The sequence below is a fragment of the Anarrhichthys ocellatus genome, unplaced genomic scaffold (genome assembly GCF_004355925.1).
Source record: "Anarrhichthys ocellatus isolate YVR2014 unplaced genomic scaffold, GSC_Weel_1.0 scaffold28, whole genome shotgun sequence".
In the NCBI taxonomy this organism is placed as follows: domain Eukaryota; kingdom Metazoa; phylum Chordata; class Actinopteri; order Perciformes; family Anarhichadidae; genus Anarrhichthys; species Anarrhichthys ocellatus.
The window spans coordinates 2,437,044-2,459,123 of record NW_022280058.1 but is presented as its reverse complement, the minus strand read 5'-3'; the positions used below and the strand labels follow the sequence as shown (position 1 = coordinate 2,459,123).

Here is a 22,080-nt window from a genome sequence, read left to right as displayed (position 1 = left end):
AAGGAGTGGATTGACATTTTGGGAAAAATGCTTATTTGCCTTCTTGCTTATAATTAGAAAAGTAGATAAACTGTCGTAACTGTGCGATACAAAGAAAGCAAATGAGGGCATTTCCCAAAATGTAAAACTGTTCCTTTTAATTTGTAACATATTATTATTCACTTTTACAGTTATATGTGATCGACAATCAACGCTTCTTACCAGCTTTGCTGACTTAGAATCAAACAAATTCAGTATAAAGAATTGCCTTTTATGGGAAGGTGATTGGAGCACTGGAGAGATGGACTGAGAAACGGAGATGGTCGTGCGGTTAGGAATGGAGTTATTGAGCTTTTTTTTTTATTTATTTAGCTGGCGTATTGTTTCATCTGACACACATATTCTCGGTACATCTAATATCTTAATTATGTGGAGTAATTTGAAGCGGCTTCTGCTAAGGTCACTCTGATTTTGTCCACACAAGGTGAGGATGGGTAGAGCGTAACAAATACACACAAAGTCCGCTTCCAAATCCAAATAAACAGGGCCCATTTGCCTCCCCGTCATGCACAGTTAATATTTGGGCAAACATGGCTTCCAGAATAAATATTCCAAAGCAGTTTTGGTTGTTTGGTCAGGCCGCTTCAACCCGTCACACGTCATCCTGCGTCACTGTTATGTGCAGGTTTTACTACAGCTCATCCTTTCAAATACAGGCAAGATAAATATGATGGATTAAATTACTTAGTGGGATGTAATATTTTATTATTGAATTATTTGTGTTCACATAAATGGCCCAGTTCTCAACAAGGTCCAGACTTTAAATACTCTTAAGCTCAACTGACAGTGAAAGAGCTTGAGAACAAGAGGTCTAACATGGGAGCAGTTATTCTAATTCAACCTCTGTGATGAAAGAAAAACGAAACTGATTGGCAGAAAAACTAAGTCACTTGTTAGCGGGACCCTGAAGCTTAAGTTTTAATATCTATCTTTGGAGAACATGTATAGCTTTTGGACAAGAATGTGTTGGAGGGAAGAGGAGTGGACTTTTTCTTTGTGATACTACTTCTTCATATATGGATCTGCTAAGGATTCAGTCCTGCTTTAACCGTGGTCGTGCCAGGCCCCGCTAATGATTATGTCACTTTACTTCTTTTAACACACTCCTCTTCCCTCAACTGGTAATCACACACTGCTCTCTGTTTCAGGGCAATTTCGGATGCAGCTCTATCCATTCAGCATACAGTTCATTTCTTTTTTTTCTCCTCTCCATCTTTAGCCCACTGGGCACCCTGAGGGCTCACAGAGAAGCCAAGTCGGAGAGTCTGATAAGGTGCAGGGTTTGACAAGCATGTAATTCCCCTCTTTCTCTCTCTCTGTCTGCTTCTCTCTTCCACTACAGTAAGGAGAACTCGCGGTCTTATCAGATGGCCCTCTGTATTTGTCCCATTCCCTATTGAGGCTGGCCTGACAGCTACACTGACTGAGCTTGTATTGCAATACTGGGATGACATTTTCAACACAGTAGGCTGCTGATGACCTTTTTTTGTTTTGACCTTACATATGAAAAACCATGAATGTGAATTTTCTTTCCACATGTCATCAAGCTGTTAAACTAGCCTTGATATCCCACCACAGTCTTGAGCATTGTGCTTTAGTTGTCATGTACTCCGGTACTCCGGTTGAAAAAATACCATAGAGAGGGGCAGAGGGCCCCTGTAATTTTTTACCTCAACCCACCTCCAGCCAGACCAAAGAATAAGTCACGAAAGGTCCATGAAAATAAAACATCCTAAAAACAGGGAACACGGCAGAGGGGAGCAGACACGAAACAGGGAACATACCGGGGAGAAATGGTAGGCAGGCGAACAGACGGACCATGGTAACACCAAAGACGAACCAACACTGAGACAAGGGACACACAGGGTTTAAATACAGGGAAGGTGCAGGTGATTATGCAGCGGGGAAGGGCAGACAATCACAGGGGTAAGACACAGACAAAGGCTGGAAATAAAGTGCACGAGACAAGAAGCAGGGAACATCTAAATAAAACTGAATAAATAACTAAAGCAAAACATAAATCGTGACAATCTAACTTTGGCAAATATTTGTATTATTCATAGCAGTGATAAAATGTTTATCGCTGAAATACAATTCTTGAGTTTATTGGTTCATGTGTATCGTGATTATTTATGTTGCATCTTTCTCGTCACTCAGTGCTTTACAACACAAGTCAGCATTCACCCATTCATGCACATTCACACGCTTGTGGCAGAGTCTACTACATAAGGTGCCACCTGTTCTTCAGGAGTGATAAACATTCATAGCATTTTGTTTCACCACCACAGGGTTGGTGGTTTGATTCCCTTCTCCTCCTGTCTATGTGAGGGACTGTCTTTGGGCAAGACACTGACCCCCCAATGCCCTTTGGATGAAAGCCCTATGTCAATCCAGTCCATTTACCATGATTGTATGATAACTATGTGTGACTTTCAGCTGTGTTATCACTGTACTGTTTACAGCCAAGGACACACACATTGGTTTGACTCCAATCCAACGCCGTTGTTTACCCACGGCTACATATAATTGAAACTTAACACGAAACATGTCCAGGAAGTCTTCTGCTTAATGAGAAATGACTGTAGAAAGATTATCCTGGAGTCAAAGTACAAGAGGGACTAAGCACTGATATATTGAGCTGAGGCTGGATTTTAAGTCTTACCCCACTGTAGTAAAATTGGAGCCATGGCCACATTTCAAACAATTTAGCTGTGAGATGAAGTATCCGTGCCCTTCAAAGGAAAGGGAGAATGCGTGGCCTCTGCGCCTTGAGCAATGCACACCGGTCCACCTCAACGTTTGGGGGCCAACTGGCTCACGTGTTTCTATGGGAACAGTAAAGATGGCAGGCAGATGGGTTTATTTTAACGCCAAGAAATGCTTCCCTTGCTGTGACTGCCATATCCTCAGCAGTTAGTTCAGATTATTTGGTTTGTGTGATCATTGCTCCTCATCCTTTCAATTTATCCTTCCTTCAGACTTCTGCTCTTATGCTTTCAGTCCGCCTGATACCTCATTTGCTTTCCCTCCATTTAATCTCTCTCTCTCTCCTTCAGTCTCTCCATCCACATCCCCCTGCCTCGTTTCATATTGGACGACACAATCCTGATTTGACTTAGGCCCCTAATAAGGGGCATTCATTTGATGTGAAAATAGACTGAACTGAGGTTGGTGGAGAAGGGAGAACAAAAGGGAAAGGGGCTGAAAACAAGTGTGTGGTTTTACTGTGAGTGTGTGTGAATGTTTGCATGCATGTGTGCGGGAGAGTGACTGAAAGCAACCAATAGAGATAGCAGTGTGTCATGAAGCTACAGCATGGTGCTCAGTCAGATCCAGGGGTACTGTCGCATCCTATCCTCCTCAACACTGGTGTTGCTCTGTGGGCCAGGGAGGTCTAAAAAGCCATCACGGAGATGTAGATATAAATACTACAACGTCCCACTACACCTTGTGTGCCGAGGCAATCTACTCTATTGATCTTAATGGGTCATTAACAGGGATTTGACCATTGTTTTAAGCTAACATCAGCAAAGAAAGGTTAAAGTCATGGTTTGTAATGGGTTGTTGTAGTATTTATGGTGTCATACAAGACTGGACTTTAAAGCACAATGGAAGCCATGAATAATACCCGACAAAAAATACACCAGTTGTTGATCAAACGGATTTTTGAGGACAGATTGGAATGTTTTGATTTAATTTCCCATTTAATCTTCCATAGAGAAATTGCTATTTTAAGATTTCCATTTGTCACTTCAATATACAATTAACTTATTTGTTTCTTTTTTGTTGTCTTTCAACATTGAATAACGTCTTAATCATCCCTGCCAGTATAGTAAAATAAAACATTATTTTCTTATTTATTAAAGGATAAGACTGGAGTCTTCTTTGTCAACAATTTCCATTAAAAGACCAAAACTAAATTTGTGTTTGTCTGTTTCTCTTTGTACCCTTTCTGTGGATAAATATGGTTATTTGATGTGCCACTCAGACAATACTTACAATACAAAAGCAGTCAAATTTGAACTAATATAAACTAATATCTAAATTCTTATAATCATAGGAACAATCTGAAACATTTAGGGGGATTAATCAGCAGCAATGGAATACAATATTCATAACAATGTTTTCATCAGTGTATAATCTTCTGAAACTAAGAATCGTAGTGTTTTTGTTAGCTTAAAAAAAGGCATTTATATCTACATATGGAGTGGGTCGTCCATGGAGTCCGCCATCTTGCACCGCCATGTTTGTACAGCAGCCCAGAATGGAGACTGGCTCAGGCTAGAGCATTCGCGTTTTACGTTATCTGAAGGATACGGATACGTTCCGAAACCTGGTATTTAATGTTTTGATGTCATTTATTATCACGCTGCAGCGCGAATTTGCTCTGCTCTCTCCATTGGGCTGAGCTCCTCCAACTACACACACACACACACACAAATAGACACAATCACACATGAAGTGCAAGCAGATGTGGTGAAGTGAAGAATACTGGAGTTGACAGCGACTATCCTTGTTACTGTACGTGCAATAAAATGATTAAAAAGCCAGAGTGTGAGTCGTGGGCTGAGAGAAAATTAGACCTATTAATTACGGTGGATGAGTTCACTCTGTATGGATTTATTCTATACTTGTAATTGCAAATGACAGCCAGTGGGTTGCTTTGTTGTTTACACTGTTTGTCTCATGGTAAGATTGATCTTGTCATATATGTAAATCAGTGTCGGTAGAGTTTTCTCACTATGGGATGACTTGAGAATCCAGCAGTAAACATTGTGCATCCAGGCTGCATTGTTGCTGAGAATGGACACGTGTTAATTATTTTAATTAATTTCTTTTAAAGGGAGATTGCACATTTGTCGTGTGCCATTCAAGTGTCAGAACACGGAAAATCTGAGACTCGCAGGCGATAAACTACACATGCTAAATACAGCTGTCACTCACATCAACATGAAGCTGCCGGGCATTCAGACAGAAAAAAAGGAACTGTAGATACATGCTGCTGTTTGTGCTGTTCTTACACTCCCTCACACATGCACTGTGCAACACGGAGGCCCTGTCTTTGCACACATTCAGAAAAGCATACACTGCTGCCTCTCTCTGGACATCAATTTGAACTACACCTTATTTAAAAAGCCCTTTTCTCTCTGCGGAGTCATATTTCATAATCACCTTCAACACAAATTTCAATTTTGAAAGGGAATTGGAAATCTATCATCATTTGGTGTTTAAAAGTAGTTTCATTCAATTTCATCACAAAGCCCAAGGGGCGTCTGTGCATCTCGGGTGGATCTGACATTAAAGTCTGATTGAAGTCTTTCATTATATTTTTATTGTTATTTCATGGTGTTTCTCATGTGTCTGCTGGGTTGTCTTAAAGGAGATTAACAGTCAATGTTTCAACAATGGTGGGTACATGAAAGAAATGTATTTTTGTTGGAACATTTAGAAGGCTTGAAACTCCTCAGTATTGAGTAATGTCTGTGATGGCAGAGCTGTAACTACACAGAGGTCATGGCCTCGATAGTTTTCTCCTTAGAATATGAACCAGAAGCAGGTTACCTATTATAACTTAAAGTTATGAATAGCTGATATCAACATCATTTGACGCAGTGTTCCTAAATTTGACCATTCAAGAAAAATGGATGAATAAATAAAACATTAAAGGAATAAAATAATTTATCCAAAGAAGAGTAGAGAACAACAGCTTTGTCACCAACATGTAGAGAAGCTCTTGAATGTTCATTTTTTATGAATGAAGAATTTTTGAAAATTACATAATTTTAAGATATGTTTTATAGCAATAACATTGTATGTTTTTCATTTGTTTCCTCTCGTCGTTAATCATCTCGTGACCCCTTTCGTGGTTCATACAGGACGTGTTGTGGAATCTGAAACCGCACAAAGACTTTAAACGGGTTGCAAACATTCCTTGGCACTCCTGCCAGCTGCGAAATCTACACTGATAATGATATGTCAAACAACGCTCTTCATTAATTAGTTTTCTGCCCTCCCTGTGTAACTTTAGAAATGATACTGCTGTACACACGGAGCTTTCTCACCACTGCGCCTCAGCTCTACCCAGCCATTGATTACAGAAGTGCTCAATAATTCAAATAGCATCGGAGAAGAGCATGCAATTCATCATCACTCATGTCGTTTTGGTGTTAGGCAATGACCTTTGCAGCCATACCAGCTAAATCATCTTGTGACATTATGGATGGGGTCATTTGTAAGTGTGTCATGCTATTATTACTTCTTTGTTACAATGGATCCTTCTGACCTCGATGGGATTCAGTGACTAAAGAGTTTTGCTCATTATAATCATAAACCTGAATGGATTCTCATTAGCGTTCCAGCCACCAGGGTAATGAGAGGTCAGGAGTTTTACCAAAAAGGGTATTCAAAAGCACTGAAGACGATGTTCAGAGTTGTGTGAGGAGTTTTGTCCCTTGAAGTTACGATCTCAAATATCTGTTTCATTCTCTTTGGCACCTAAAGTATGGCGATATTGCTGGTGTATTTTTTGATCTCACTTCCCAGCATCCTAAGAGTGTTTAAAATCATTTAAAAGGTATTTCTTGGTTAACAATCTACATCAGGTTTGGGAAATATGTCAAAGAGTAAGCCCAGAGAAAAAAAGAGTGATGCACAGTAGATGACTGACCAAACATATTTATAAATAAACTTTAAGAGATGAAGTATGAGGTCATACAAGGAAAGAACTGCAGCTAGGGGTTTCAAATTTAACATTCAGCTGAAATACTGCACAAATGAAAGGCTTATCTTTGAGGTGTTCGTAAATGTAATAAATATGTAAAGATATTTATTATTAGCTTTTTATTTAATTCCATGATTAAGCTGCTTATAGCAAAACATTTGTACAGTTATTTTTCAACGTTATTTGGGCACAACAAAAGTGCAGAGTTGTTGAGCCAGAATAGTGAATCACTATAATGACTACAATGATGACAAAATTCTCAAATCAAACACCAAGTTCACTATTCTCTCTGACCCTTTCATTTAGAAGCCATTACACTGTCCACCACCATTTGAATTGGAAAGGATGTGCTTTGAATAGAGATCACGAAGGAAGATGAAATTTAGCAAAAAGCTTCTGTAAAAGAGGAGCGCAGGTGCTGATTTGATTAAGTTTGGGTTTTCCTCTTTTCCAGTTTGATCCAGATGCCCTTCTCTGGTCGCAGGATGAGCTCTCCTACCGGCCGAAGCTCTTCACGTTCCTGACAAGCTTCAATGTTAAAGTTACGCAGAATGGACGCCAAGACCACCTTTTCTTCCATAAGTGCAAAACGTTGACCTGAGGAAAGATTATAGTGGAACACAGACACAGCAGTTATTCTGGAGTTTCTCTGAGTGAAGTATGCATAGAGACAGGTCCAGTCAACTACAAATTAAACCTGTCCTGTTCTTACCGATGCAGTTGCGGAGTCCAGCGGAGAAGGGGATGTACGCATATGGAGGCCTTCCCACTGAATTCTCCGGCAGGAAGCGCTCAGGCCTGAACTCGTTGGGCTCTGGGAAGTACCGCGGGTCACGGTGGAGAGCGTAGGTAATGATAATGGCATTGGCACCTTTGGGCACTTTGAAACCATCTGCAGGTACAACAGAAACTTAATTACCGTACTGTAATTACATGCCCTTACAAATCACTTAACTCATTTTGTTTGATATAAGATCATTATTAATTTTACTGCCTCAGTTTAAGCCATTAGAAATCATTACAGACAGATGAGAGCTGTTTAATACATTTTGTTTGACCATCTTTCATAAAGACACTATCAAATAACAATGTGAATACAATGTTAATGTCTGGGAAAAGCTCAGCAAGTTTCTGACTCTTTAATTAATTATGTCACCATATTCTCAGAATTGTGGGATATGTTTACTTGGTTATTTACACCAAGACTATTATGGAAGGTCGGCACTCCCTTCTAGCCTTCTACGGAGGCCCAAAATGGTATTAAGTACTTGGGGATTGAGGTCACTCACTCCTTCCAATCTACTTTTTTTTAAAACTACATTGTCCTTCTGAATAAGTGTAAACCAGATATGAATCACTGGGCCTCATTACCGTTATCGTTAGCGGGGCGCGTTAACTTAATTTTGATATAAATATCATCTCTTTTATATGGGGGACCAAGTTGGATCAGCAAGACCCAACTCCAAAGAGTGCAGGAGGTCTAGCTGTACTTAATCTTGTTCTTTACTATTGGACATGCAATATCCAGAAGCTAATTCACTGGTTTAAAGACTGGCCAATTGCTGGAAAGGCGGACTGGGTGCAAATAGAATTCTCCTCATGCCAGCACCACCCCGGCTCTGTGGTCTGCGCAGCCCTGCCACTTCATAACAATAATTTCAGTACGAACATAATAGTGAATAACCCAATAGGAATATGGGCTTCGTTTAGGAGACATTTTGGCCTTTAATAAGGAAAAGAAAAAAATGTAATATACACTGAAAGGGTACTCCCAAACCTTTAGTAAAATATGGAGGCCCTTTCTAGATTTCTACGACTCAACCCTTAAATGTCCCATAGCAGCAGCTGCTGTTTACACATTTTCTATTATTTCATTTGTATTCATTTTTTTCTCCTGAATTTTATTTTATTTTGTTTATTCATTTTTTTATTGTTTTACTTTACTCTTGCTTTGTTCGACTAATTAATGCGATTATTTGATCTTATGTCCTCGCCTCCATCACCTGAATCTACCTGAGTTTATCTGAATGTATATGTTCTGTAGCCTGTAAGCCCACAATGGTTGGGTAGGGTGGGTAGGGTGGGTAGGGTGGCAGGGTTGGGAATGAGGATTTCAATTTCCTCTGTAATTGAAGTCTAATACATGTATGTTTTGTATCCTCTTCCCTGGTGGGGTAAAAACTGTGAAAAGCAATAAAACATACTTACAAAAAATGAAACCAAATTCAAGAAAACAAATGGTCATTGGTCATTTTGCAGGTGAAGTATTCCTTTAACATGACGATAAAGTGCCATTCACTCTTTTACACACAAACTGAATATTTACATCATGTTGCAATCCGTAGGGCCTTATTTTATAAACTTGAAGAAACTCTGGGGAAGAGACGGCTCCATCAACACCATAAAATATATGCTATGTGACGAAGAAACCTATTTGTCAAGTGAAAATAACACAGGAAGCCTGGCCTCCCCTGGATACTTATAACAAATACCACTGCCTTTGGGGATTTGCACTCAGCAAATGAATGTTTCATTCAAGTGTCATCGCTCATCTGTAACTCACTGATGTGGCAGTCTTCACCGATGTTGCGGGCAAAACAAGGCACAGAGGGAAACAGTCGCAGGGCCTCCTTGATCACACACTCCAGGTATTTGAGCTTCTTCAGGTCCTCTATGTTAACGGGATGGTTGGATGTACCTTTGCACATAAAACAAGAAACACTGTTAAACTCTTCAGCACAAAATACAGATAAAGAACAGCATTTAAACTAGGTCTTGGATCAGATAGTTGTTAATTAGATTGCGCTGCAGTTTCCTGCTGTTGCACTTTCTCCTACTTTTATATCCTTGACATATACCCTACTTTTCCCACCTTCTACAGTAGAAAACGACTCGCATGACGACGTGACAAAATGTAAATATTTACATTTAGTTTCGCACTGCACACGAACACGTCGTCTCCTGGACAAAGTATTAACTTTAATTTTAATTTATTGATATAGCACCTTTTAAAAACCGTGCTTTGACAAACAAAGCAGCAAAAGCAAGGCAATAAAACAAGAGAAGGCTCAACAAACACAGGGCTGCACGGTGGTGTAGTGGCTAGCACTGTCACCTCACAGTAAGAGGGACCTGGGTTCGATCCCTGATCCCAGGTGGTCCTTCTGTGTGGAGTTTGCACGTTCTCCCCGTTACAGCGTGGGTTCCCTCCGGGTTCTCCGGCTTCCTCCCACAGTCCAAAGACATGCAGCTTAGGTTATTTGGAGACTCGAAATTGCCCGTAGGTGTGAATGTGAGCGTGAATGTGAGCGTGAATGTTTGTCTGTCTCTATATGTGCCCTGCGATGAACTGGCGACCTGTCCAGGGTGTACCCTGCCTTCAGCGCCCCGCGACCCTGAACAGGATAAGCGGTTTGGATAATGAATAAACAGTACAGTAGGTGAAACAATAAAGCCAATCGATACGATAAAAATAAATTAAGAAATAAATAAAATAGTCGTGTGTGTGTGTTTAGCCCATCCACTTCCCCTCTCTACGTCAGTTGCTCTGACCGTCTTGTGACGCGGGTGGGTTTACATTGAAGCTTGTTGAAAGCATGGTGCGTCGGTATCACATGCCGAGTGGCACTGATACCGTTGGTATTTGAAGAGATGGGATTTTAAAGACCGGTTGAGTATATCAAATTGAAGGCGTCTTTCCTTGAGGACGAAGTGGAGGAAGATTAGATCCTCAAACTTGTGAAAACGTAGCATGTGTTATTACTACCAGCTCACGTCTTGAAAAAAAATGCATGATGGCACCGAGTCAACAGGAAGTGGTCAGACGTGAAGGGCTGACCATCGGAGCAGAGGGCAGTCCGAAAGCTGATACGGACACTTTCAGACACTTACAGAACACAAAGGACACTGTTCTACAGGAAATTATTCAGTCCATGCGTCTTCCCTCTTACAGATAACCGAAACCCGTCGGACTGTTGGGGGGGGGGGGGGGGCGCGTGTGGACTCTGTTCCTGGAACATATTACTATCGATAGAGTAATTCAGTTTGTAACTGTTTTAGCTTCTGTTATTATTAAATACCTGTTTTGTTCATAACCTAAACCAGCTCATTTTTTAGTACGACTTCGCTGCCGAAAGTTGGCAGCAGCGGAAGTCCTGCGGCCTTGCATTCCTCTGAGAAGTTTCAGCCTCAACAATATCCACAAAGCAGTGAAAATAATTCAGTTATTCTCTAAGTATTTTGGCAAGGACTTTACACATCTATTATCCCTGGTATAAGCTCCCCTTGAGCTGTAAAGAACAAATCTGAACAAAGATGAGTCAAAAGGCCTTTGGGCGGGAAAACAAATGTCATGAAAGTTAGAAGGTGTGGGGTGGCGGCATGGGAGAGGGCATGTTACTGTTACCGAACACCTCCTGAAGCTCTTGTTGAACTTTGCTGTGTGCCTCAGGGTGGGAGCCCAGCAGATGTACGGCCCAGTTCATAGAGGCTGCTGTCGTATCATGTCCCTGTACGATGAGGGCCATTAAAAATACAGAAAAACAGCACATTATTCAACACTTTAAAGCTGAGTTTTAGTGTTTTTTTTGTTCGTGAGAGTATATTAGGAATTGTATGAAAATGTGTCGTGTTAGTGTGTCATATATTCATTCAAATGTGACCAGAGATATGAGCAAGGATGAGGAGGAGAAAGAAAACAAACTAGAAGAGTGTACTCAGTTGAGTGCAGATCTCTGCCAGGTGTGTCTCCCTCTCCCCCTCCCAAACAAAGAACAATTAAATCTCACTCAATTGTACCACCCGGGTGCCTTACAGTCAAGATGGCAACTAAATTAACTTAATCTGGGATTTATATATGGATTATAACGCCTGACAGAGATAATAATGTGAGTTATATTTCTGACCACTAACCCTAAACATAAAGGTGTCCACTTCTTCCTGAATGTCCTGATGGCTCATTCTGTTGCCATCCTCATATGTGGCCGTCAAGAGCATGTCCAGAAATGCTCGTCTTTTCTTCGTGCTCTGTTCAGAGTCGCTGTCCGAATCATTATTGGAAGTCCTCTCTGCTCTTTCTTGTATCACCTGAGACGGAAATTCAATGTAATAGAAACTGAACATCCACTGATTTTTCAAACCACTGGCTTCATCACTTACTTTGTATGTGAAGGAGTGCAGGATCTTGAGTGTCTTGTCATGCTCCCGGCCCTCACCAAAGAAGTTGTACACAAAGTCAAGCCAAAACCACGGTGTCCTCTGTCTGCGGCTCACAATGTCACTCATTCTAACGACAAAAAAGTTGGGAAGAAGACAGAAACATGAAGCAATTAATCCTATAAATATTCCCTTATTATCGTCTCTTTGTGTAATGGAAAAGAAAATCGAAATAACTCACTTGTACACGCTCTTAACATACTCTGAGTCAGAATGACTCTGGGCGTAAATTTTCTTTCCCATTGCAGTTTCTGAAAAGACATTGTTAGTTGACCATCTTTTTTGCTTTGTTTAGACCATTCTAAGCATTTTATTATGCGCAAACGGGGATAAAAGGTTCATTTATGCATGGACACAATTACATTCACTGCACATATTCTACCTCACCGCAGATAATGTCCAGGGCACACAGGGTTATGTGACTGAAGCAGTCAAATTGACCCTTCCCCGCCTGCTTCTCCAGCTTCTCCACCAGGATCTCTGCCTGCTCGTTCATCACTTCCAAGAAGTCCGTCAGGATGGAGAAGTGGAAGGTGGGGGTCAACATCTTCCGCCGCTGACGCCACTTGCTCCCAGTGCTGACCAAAAGCAGGAGACATCAAGGAGAACTTAAGGGTGGGAAAGTACTCAAGGCATGTATTCTTAAAACAAATGACAGAAGAAGCAGAGATGAGAACTTTAACTTCACCAAATTTGGTCATCATCAATACTAATTTCAGTAATCAGATCAAGATTTGACCTTTGACATTTAAATAACACTTTGTTGGAGTGGCAAAGGGGCACAAGAAGGGCATCTCTCCCAGCAGGATAAGCTCTGTCTTACTGGGCAGCCTCAACGTCTCCTCAAAGCCTCCACACCTTTGTGGTTTCATTGAATTTTACATGCATGCTTTCACTCATCCATACATGCATGACACCACTGATATCTCCTTCCATATCTCTACGTCTTATTTTTCCTTTTTAACTAAATAACTTAATTTGGACTCCCTCTTGTTGCAAGCCTGAGCCAAATTTTGTAACGGCATGTTGAAACAGATTAACATGAAATTTGCTGCGGACATTCATGATCACAAAATAATAAATTGTGCCACCTCTGGGTGGAATTAGGAACTGATTGCGTATTGATTGTGGTGACCCCTTCACTGTTTCCCCACTTTCAGCCCAAAAATTCCACTTGTGCATGAATCATTGAAAAAATCAAATGAAAATCACCATGCCATTCATTTTTCACACTTATATGCTTCTATAGCACCACCCTCTGGCTGCAAGTATACACACACTTTTGTTCTTTTTTCAATGTGAACACAAATTAAGAAGGGGTTTAGACTTAGTCTACAGTATGCATCTGGGGCATATCTATGGGTCTTGTTTTTATTCATTTGTCATTATCATGTTGCTGTTGATTTCAAAACGACTTTGTTTTTCTTTTCTTTAACTTAATGTTTTGATTTTTTCTGATCGTCCCTGACAAGCTTTTAATATCGAGCAGATGAGCTCCACAAGTAAATACCTTGTAAGAAGGCCAGTTCCAAGCCAAGGGTGGAGGAAGTTGTATGAATGGCCTTTCTCCATGTGGACAGCATTGGTCAGAATCGTCTACAAACGACAATTAATAAGAGCAAAAACAGATAAGAAATGCAAGAAAGAATGAGCAATCAAAAACAGCACAGTTGATATTCAATAAATAACTGGAATGGTGAGCAGTAGCAGTTATGTAGCAGTCAGTGGCTGCAGTCATGAGACAAAATAACTACAAAAGGGGCGAACAACCACAATGAAACAAAAAAAGACCAAAAAAAACACAAAATGACCAGAAAGAGACACAAAACCTGGGGCCTTTTGCATGTCCCTGCCAAGGGTCCATTTGTCTGCGCACGTGACTGCAGTGTGTAAAAGTGCAATGACATCCTAGATAAACCATGTGTACATCAAGAGTAACTAGGTCAAAGTCAACAAAGTCAAGGTGTTTTGCTGAATTTAGCTTTTGTGCAGCAGCCTCTGCTTCATAAGTTAGTGCTCTTCTGTCTGTGCAAAGACATTGACTGTGATTACTTTACATGTCACTGAATGTGGTTAAAAATGAAACTTTTTACTCCTATTCAGTTCCTGAGATTACATATTTACAAGATGAGGCACGTGGACAAACCAGTTACACCTGCTGAAGGCATGGTTGGCGTGTCGTAAATGTGGAGTTGTCAGTCACCGTACCTCAACAGTTTCCGCGTGGAACAGAACCACGAATGGGACTGGTCCAACCCAGAGTTTAAATAGGGGTGCATCCCTGAACTCATGGGTAAAATCCTCAATTTGACGAAAGAAATCTGAAACAAAGGAAAAAAAATCTGCATATACAGTATTTATACTGCATTAAGTAGGCAATTATGTCGTCGGTTATGTCGGTCAACTAAAGGTATTGTGCTGTATCAAGCCTATGGGGCCTCCAGCAGCAGCATGTCTATTGCTTTCTTACCACCTGCATTGGTTTTGAACTGCAGTGCATTTCCTATGAAGGGATACGTCCCGGGCGCCTCCGGAATGTGCTTCATCGCAAACCATTTGTGCAGGTAAGCGCTTAGCACCCTGTAGGTGAGGTAGGTCAGAGTAGCAAAGAAGATGCTGATTCCAAGTAAAGGTATCGAGTAACTGCCGAGCAGTACTGCCATCTTTTGTTGCTGTGTGTACGCACGATGTGTGTGTGTGTGTGTTTTAAATAGCAGTAGCAGGATGTGAAGGTGTGACGTGCCTTTGCCCCTCCTCTTCTCTGCAGTCAACCCTTCGCCTGCTCACTGGGTTAAAGTTGGCCCACATGGTTATTTATTGCTGTTCATATGCCTATAAAGAAAGAATTGCGCGCTACTGAACATGGGATATAGGAGGTAGATAAACATATTATATAATGTAAAATATTTTCAAAAAAACAGATTTTAAGATGGTAAATGTACAAATTATATAATAAAGATGTTAATTATTTATCTGACTGACCTTGATCAAGACCTGATTGGTTAATAAATAACAGCCTTATCCATGTGCCAGTTATATATATATATAATAATATATATTATAGTATATAATAAAGATGTTATTTACCCTTAATTCACTCTTTACAGAGGCCTTTTGGTCTTGATTTGAATACTTTCTTAATTATTGAGGTATTGTTTGTTTTAATTGAATGTTTTGTGTTTTTATTTTATACTTTAAATAAAATATATTTTTCCAAAAGTTTACACTATTGTGTTAGTAAGCACAATGACTTAATTTGAACCCTTATTAGTTGTGTTGTTTGAGGCCATGTAGTTTGTGGTGGACCTGTTGAATTAAGATCTCTGTGACACAATCTCAACAGAGACTGAACATCAAGGCTGCAGCCAGCATGAGGACACTGAGGTCATGTAGTATTTATGTATTTCTAGGAATTTGGACGTTTTGGCAACCTGGCGAGAGTTTACATTCTGGAAAGAAAACTTTCACATGTGGATTTCAGTATTTTTACACACAATACATTTCAATTTGGCAAACAAAATAATAAATAACCACTTCAGTATTCCTCCCCCATAATTCTCTTTCTGACACTGTTCAGAAGACTTCAAGAGAGAATTTAGGCCTTCATGCTAGGCTTTCAAGGGTTAACTCAATAAATAAAATCTGACAAATAGAGAAATAGTGTGGATGTCACTCTGTTGTGTGGTGATTGAAAGGTCTATGTATCTTTTAATGCTATTCGCTATAATCCATCCGTGTGTGTGTGCTCCTTGACACGACACTGAGACTAAGTCAGTTTGAAACCTTGAGGAAACAGAAAGCACATCCAAATTTTAAAAAGCCTTGTCTTTACGAGACAACACATTTTGGAGGAGATTCATTTTCTGCGTTTTTCTGCCACGAGATTTTTTCCGCTAAATTGTACATTTAAAAGTTGTGCCATCACATATCAAGCTTAAGATATATAACTTAAAGTATCTTCTTTACGTCACGTTTTAGCGATTGAGAGGTAAAATCATTAAAACTGCACTTTGAATATTTTTGAATATGTTACAATGTGCATTACAAAATAACGATTGTCAAAATGTAACTGTTCAGCTGGACTTTGTTGGAAACATCGGAGAACACGATGATTTCTCTACCTTGCAGTACTAGCAAACAATAAATATACAAAAAACCCTCTGTATATGTAGGACACATACACACACATACACAACACCACCTTTCACTCGTTATCATTTATACAATAAGACTGAGCGCATATTTACAGTAAGCACAATATTCACACAGAGGGCAAAACCATCCGCAGTCAGTTGCAATTAATTGAACCAACATTGGTATCTATTATTACAGAGTGAATTTCCAATTACTACAAATGAAACACATTCACTCCTGCAATCGATTAGTCATGCCAAGTGCCATGAGGAGCTTCTGGTGAAAGATCGGCACCCTCTCCTTATGGACGGGCCAGTCCAGGACGCAGCATGAACGCAACATGCCTCTACGGAGGAAGAGTGAGCGAGACAACTTGTAGTCGTGGACGTCCTGCAGGAAGACCAGAATCACCGAGTCCCTGCTGGCTTCAATGACCTGGTGAAGTGCATGATGGGCTTTAAATCTGGATAAGGAAAGAGACGAGGGCAGGAGTGGAAAGAGACAATTGTGAGAACTCGGTATGCCACCCAGATAAGATATACTACACATCACAAAATTCTAAATGACGTAATTTGAATTTTACTTGACCTTATGTAGAATCTAGAATAATATATAAATCAAGTAGCGTAAGTTTGATTTACCTCCTACACCAGGGATCTCTGAGAAGAGTTTCAGTGACGACAAACAAGATCTTTCTGGACTTTGTCATATTATCCACGATGGATTCAAGCTTTGACATGCCGGGGACAAAATCTCGATCCTCCAAACAAAACTTGCACATGTCATTCTCTAAGGGGACCATCCTTCTCTCTACCCAGCTACTGTCTTTCTCCGCGTGGACGACGTAAGCGTCGTACTCAAATTCCCTGCCCTCTTCAACTCCGGCGTCGCTGAATCCTAACGTGCGATTGATCAATATGTTCCAATAAAACTCGATCCTCCAGCCGTGGAACCGCACCAGAAGCGCAGTTACTGTCAGCATGATGACTGCAGTGCTGCTCAGTATGTAAAGAACCTGAAATGGGGTCATGTCTTTGCAGGAGAGGGTGTCAAAATCCATGACAGAGCGGTTAAAGTAAGCTAGTGGGGTATTGCACAAATACTGGTCGCTGAGACCTGGCACGCTTGTCACATGTGTGTCGTTCAACCATGTCACGAACCACAGTATGCTCTCACACGTGCAGTCAAATGGATTTTTGTCCATAAGAAGCAGGCTGAGGTTGCTCATAGGAGTTTTGAACACTCCGGGCCTCACAGCCGTGAGCAGATTCTTCTGTAAATTTAAAACCCGCAGTGAGCTCAGATCATCAAAAATGGAGTTCTTAAGACTATTAAGGAGGTTGTTGGCCAGGCTGATTTCGCGGAGGTTGCTCAACCCTCTCAGAGCTTCTGCAGGGATCTCATCCAGCCCGTTACTATCCATCTGTAAGGTCATCAACCTCTGGGCGCCTTTGAGAAACAACGCTGGGCCACCGAGGTCGGCGCTCTTCCACAAGCGGGCTAAGTTATTGTGTTGGAGCTTCAGCACTTTCAGGTTCACAAGCCCCTCCAGCATATTCTCTCTCATGTTAGCAATGTTGTTGTTGCTGAGATCCAGAACGGTGAGGTTGGGCAGGGGACTGAATGGAGAGGGATCCATGTTCACTGCTTCAGCTTTCAGGCTTCTTCCCAAAGTCAGGACCCTCAGATTGGGCACATTCACAAAGGACGTGGGGCTTAGATTGACCGTCTGTTGGTTATTGGACATGTACATCTCTTCAACTTGGCCCAGGCCTTCAAACTCTTTGCCAGTGAGCGTTTGCTTGATAAAGTTGAAATCCAGAAGAAGAGTGGTGAGGTTTCTCAAAACGGAGAAGCTTCCAGGATTAATCTGCGCTATGGCTGTCCCTGCTAGATTTAGCTTTCTGAGAGGCGATCCCGCAAGTGAGACGAAGGTCTTGTTGGTGATGTTTCTGAGCGAGGTGTAACTACTCCAGCTCATATCGAGTTCCTGAAGACTTTTCAAGCCTGTAAATGTGTGCTCTGTAATTTCATGAACGGCGGTTCTCTGCAATATCAAACTCTCCAGGTCACTTAGTGGTTGGAAGGAGAAATCGTCGATAAACGGGGTGGTGTGACTTTTCACAAGAGCTTTTGTCAATTGGAGTCTTTTCAAACTTTTGAGCCCCTGAAATGTGTCCTTGGTCAGGTGTCTGATGTTGTTGTCTGTCAAAATTAGAGTCTGAAGTCTGGACAGCCCCTTAAATGCGCCTTCTTCAATTTTGACCATCTCGTTACGGGACAGATCCAGAAAGGTTAGATTTGTTTTCTGTAGCCCTGTAAAGGTTGTGTTTGTGAGTGTGACCAGCTTCATCTTCCGAAGAAACAGGGCATCGATGGCTGTCCCTGACAACTCCGAGCAGAGTTTAAAAATAACAGGCGTGTCCATTTTATTTCCATCCATGATTAAAGTACGTAGGCCTGAAATGGGCTTAAAGCAACCAGGCTCCAACTGCAACAAAACATAACACAGAGGTCTTGCGGTGAGACAAAAAAAGGGAAACGGACAACTGAAAGCAAGGACCTTCAAATACTACTTCCTAACACTGGTTCCAATTTTGACAACACCATTTCATTTCCCATTCCTAGGTAAGTTTCTTACCGTTTTCAGCGACACGGTTGACATGTTGAGGACTTGCAGAAAGGACGAATTGCTAAGAAACAAGAAGTCCTCTTTCTTCAGGGTGGTGATGTCATTGAATGCCAGATCGAGGCTCACAAGTCTGGGCAGCTGGGGCTGGGAGCCGAGCTTGGCTGACTGCAGTTTGTTTACGGACACATCAAGAACTCTCAGGCTCTGTGAACATTAAAAGGAGAATAAAAATGTAATACATGAGAGGCATATCGAACAACTGTGAGGAAAATGAGCTATAGCTATTACTCCAGCTATTACTGACCCAACTCATCAGTGTAACTGTACCTGTAGTGCAGAGAAGGGCTCCCCTTCAAGCTTTAGCTTATTACTAGCCATAATCAACCGTGTTAAATTGGTGCAATGGATCACGTCCACCTTCTTCAGCACATACACTTGATTGTGCTCCATGTTCAGTGTCTGCAGCAGAGGCAGTGTCTGGCACAAACCCTGTTCCAGCTTGGTGATACTGTTGTAGCTGACGTTGAGGTGGAGGATGCCTGGGTATCGGGTGAGTGACACGGGGGGAATCCTCCTCAGTTGGTTGTGAGACATATCCAGGCCGGTGATGCTCTCGGGAAGGTCCTGGGGGACCGCCCTGAGGTGGAGGTGGCTGCAGTCGGCTCTGCCGTCTTGCACATTGCAAGAGGTCTTCTTCTGGGAGGCCACGCAATTGCAAGGTCCCGTCATGACATAGCACATGATGATCAGCGCCAGGAGAAGGGAACGTGGGGCATGCATAGTTTCAAAAACCTTGAAAAACAAAAGAAAGATTAAAATATGCATAAGACTTAGTCTTTTTCTTTCTGGGCAATTTGGGGGCAGCACTACAAGAATAGCACCGATATAATATAATCTTAGAAAGTTAATTTGGCAAACATGTTTTTAAATAGTTATACACACCTGGAAGACAAATGAAATATAAGGTATATTTCCTTTTTCTCTTTGAGCTCTGTTTTAGCTTTGTCTGTCTTCTGTTTGGTGCTGAGCAGTTCATATACAGTGTTTTTTTTAGAACTTTTTCGCTTTAAACAACATGCCTGCTGCTACTGAGAGTGACTCAAAACAGGAAAGCTGCGGGCCATACATAATAAAACATGGAGCTAAAAGACGCAGAAAAGCTTCAGAGGGGAAGTCTGGTCAGGTGATAATTCGCTGTGCATCACTAGCAACATCTTTCAAATCATTCATTTGATCTTTTGTTAATATAAAAATGCTGAGTGTGTGACTCAATATTTAGGAGAGTTTCAACAGAAATCTCTCTTCTAAAGACATACAGCTATATTATTATTACTATCGCAGTACACTAATATGCTTTATTTCTATGACTACATAATCACAGCACTGAGTGTTACCTTGACACTTCACACTTTAAGTCTGGCTAATATTTGGGATATAAAACCGGCAGAGAGCTTACCAGATTGTGCCCTTTATTTCGACTTCATCGACTTGAAAGGCATTCACTTCCACCACAGTGTCGTTAGCTCGGGAGCGCCGACAAGACTCTACAAGCTCCCAAAGTCAGACTATGACGGAAATGAGCAACTGGCAGCTCCGATTTCACTTCCACATCGCAGAGACACTGTAGGATTTAACTGTTTCATGCATGAGGATAAACAGAAATACGTGGACGTTGAACAGGATTCATACTCACTTGATTAAACACCCGAAGTGTCTGATGCAATATAGAGTGAGTGGTGCTCTAAACATCAGCAAGGGTTTGGTAAGGCGCGGTGAAAACAGGCGCAGTTGTGGTTTGGCACAGTAGTCACGAATGCAGCCAGACCACCGGAAAACAAAAACACTTTTTCTGTACCGTAATGTACATATGTGTTTGTGTGTTAAATAAGGGCACGTTGTTTCCAATTGCCTGTAAAATGCTAAATCTTGTAAAAGTGTTTATGACTGTTTTTACTACGAGTAATACATCAAGTTATTTGTAAACAGTCGTCTCATTATGAGGGCATTTTGGGATTTCGTGGCGAAGACTCAACGCTGAATGGGACAAATACCGTAAATTTAAGAGTAGACATACAAGACAATTCATGTGGAGGAGCGAAACTGGCTGCAGGTTTGCTGTAAATATAGCGTCATTCAATAGCTCTAAAGCCTCTGATAACTTTAAAATCACATATGAATCTACCTAGGTAACGCACCTCCGTCATTAGAGCGCATCTCTGCTGTTTTATAGGTGTTTTATATATATATATATGTGTATGTATGTGTATGTATATGTGTGTGTATATATGTATGTATGTGTGTGTATATATGTATGTGTGTGTATATATGTATGTGTGTGTATGTGTGTGTGTATATATGTATGTGTGTATGTATGTGTGTGTATATATATGTATGTGTATGTATATGTATATATGTATGTGTGTGTGTGTGTGTGTGTGTGTATTCTGGAAAAAGGTGCAGCGCACATGTCACGGTCTATGTGTCAGACATCCGGCCATGCGCATACTGACAAGAATGTATTTGTCTTCCAACTGTCACGTGTCACCCTCACTAGGTCGGCCCAGTCTTGCTCTGAACCAACAGGATTAACAGGATATTGTATTCTTGTACTAAATTCAAATAGCATAAGCGAGTCCGCCTATTTGGATCTTATCTCATATTATTTGTATAAGGTTGTTCAACGCTCAGCTCAGCAGGTGCATGGTATCACTTTAATTGTGTTGTCCACTGACACATAATGCACACACTTATTAAAGTCACGTAGGAAGCTATGAGTTGTTGTTCCGTCAAAATAAAGTGTGACCAATAAATGCATGTTTCTAAAACCTATGATATATCTAATAGAATATGTAATTGTAGCAGGTGAAAGTGAGTGAGTCATTCACCTAATTCATTTGGTTCCCTAAAGTAAAAGCAGAAGTAAAACAATAGTGCATTCGTGCCCATGTTACCCATGACTAGAGGGTAGAACTACTGCACTTATTGAAGATCAGTTTACTTTACTACACCTTTATAGAATACATGACGGTAGTATTTGTTATTTTTTTCCTGTTGTGCATGTTATGTTTACAATCATGGATTATATATCACAAATTACCCTGGGGCAGAAACACTGCCTTTTAAAATGAATAACATATTTTAAAATGTAATTAATAGAACTGGGTTGTTGAAAATATGCTTTACAAAAACATGTATAAGCTTGATACACTGAGAGTAGGTTTGCTGAGTATTCCTACTCTCTTTCATAAGCAGTTACACACAAACAAACCTGGGAGCTGACCAGTACCAACACAGTCTCAAAGGCACTTTAAAAGTTCTGAGGCAGGGGTGGGTGCTGTTA

The 22,080-nt window shown here is 40.9% G+C and overlaps 2 protein-coding genes across 4 annotated transcripts; both read right to left on the bottom strand.

Moving 5' to 3' along the window:
• Positions 1 to 6,698: 6,698 nt before the first annotated feature.
• cyp4v2a (cytochrome P450, family 4, subfamily V, member 2a) lies at positions 6,699 to 16,089 on the bottom strand. The gene is made up of 11 exons (XM_031863303.1): positions 14,445 to 16,089; positions 14,183 to 14,295; positions 13,485 to 13,570; positions 12,362 to 12,552; positions 12,156 to 12,225; positions 11,918 to 12,044; positions 11,672 to 11,845; positions 11,166 to 11,268; positions 9,324 to 9,458; positions 7,473 to 7,652; positions 6,699 to 7,357 (listed from the first exon to the last, which is right to left on the bottom strand). The coding sequence occupies exons 1-11, from the start codon at positions 14,635 to 14,637 to the stop codon at positions 7,188 to 7,190; spliced, it is 1,542 nt and encodes a 513-aa protein (XP_031719163.1). The 5' UTR covers positions 14,638 to 16,089; the 3' UTR covers positions 6,699 to 7,187.
• An 87-nt stretch (positions 16,090 to 16,176) lies between these two features.
• On the bottom strand, positions 16,177 to 20,965 carry tlr3 (toll-like receptor 3). Of its 3 annotated transcripts, XM_031863301.1 has the most exons (6): positions 20,434 to 20,965; positions 20,197 to 20,361; positions 19,068 to 19,532; positions 18,750 to 18,944; positions 16,750 to 18,599; positions 16,177 to 16,571 (listed from the first exon to the last, which is right to left on the bottom strand). In XM_031863301.1, exons 3-6 carry the CDS (start codon positions 19,518 to 19,520, stop codon positions 16,340 to 16,342), a joined length of 2,730 nt encoding a protein of 909 aa, XP_031719161.1. In that variant the 5' UTR covers positions 19,521 to 19,532; positions 20,197 to 20,361; positions 20,434 to 20,965; the 3' UTR covers positions 16,177 to 16,339. The 3 variants fall into 3 exon arrangements, with proteins under 3 accessions (XP_031719161.1, XP_031719160.1, XP_031719159.1); XM_031863300.1 differs by having other exon boundaries at positions 20,197 to 20,965; XM_031863299.1 differs by lacking the exons at positions 20,197 to 20,361; positions 20,434 to 20,965 and having other exon boundaries at positions 19,068 to 20,187.
• Positions 20,966 to 22,080: the final 1,115 nt, after the last annotated feature.

Excerpts from the sequence above, each read along its gene's own strand:
- cyp4v2a (XM_031863303.1), bottom strand. The coding sequence starts at position 14,637 with ATGGCAGTACTGCTCGGCAGTTACTCGATACCTTTACTTGGAATCAGC. Across the intron at positions 12,226-12,361 it reads TGCCCTGGACATTATCTGCG|AAACTGCAATGGGAAAGAAA; the intron begins GTGAGGTAGAAT and ends ATGTCTTTTCAG. Across the intron at positions 9,459-11,165 it reads AGAGCTTCAGGAGGTGTTCG|GTACATCCAACCATCCCGTT; the intron begins GTAACAGTAACA and ends TTATGTGCAAAG.
- tlr3 (XM_031863299.1), bottom strand. The coding sequence starts at position 19,565 with ATGCATATTTTAATCTTTCTTTTGTTTTTCAAGGTTTTTGAAACTATG. Across the intron at positions 18,600-18,749 it reads CAACCGTGTCGCTGAAAACG|TTGGAGCCTGGTTGCTTTAA; the intron begins GTAAGAAACTTA and ends GTTTTGTTGCAG. Across the intron at positions 16,572-16,749 it reads AGAGATCCCTGGTGTAGGAG|ATTTAAAGCCCATCATGCAC; the intron begins GTAAATCAAACT and ends TTCCTTATCCAG.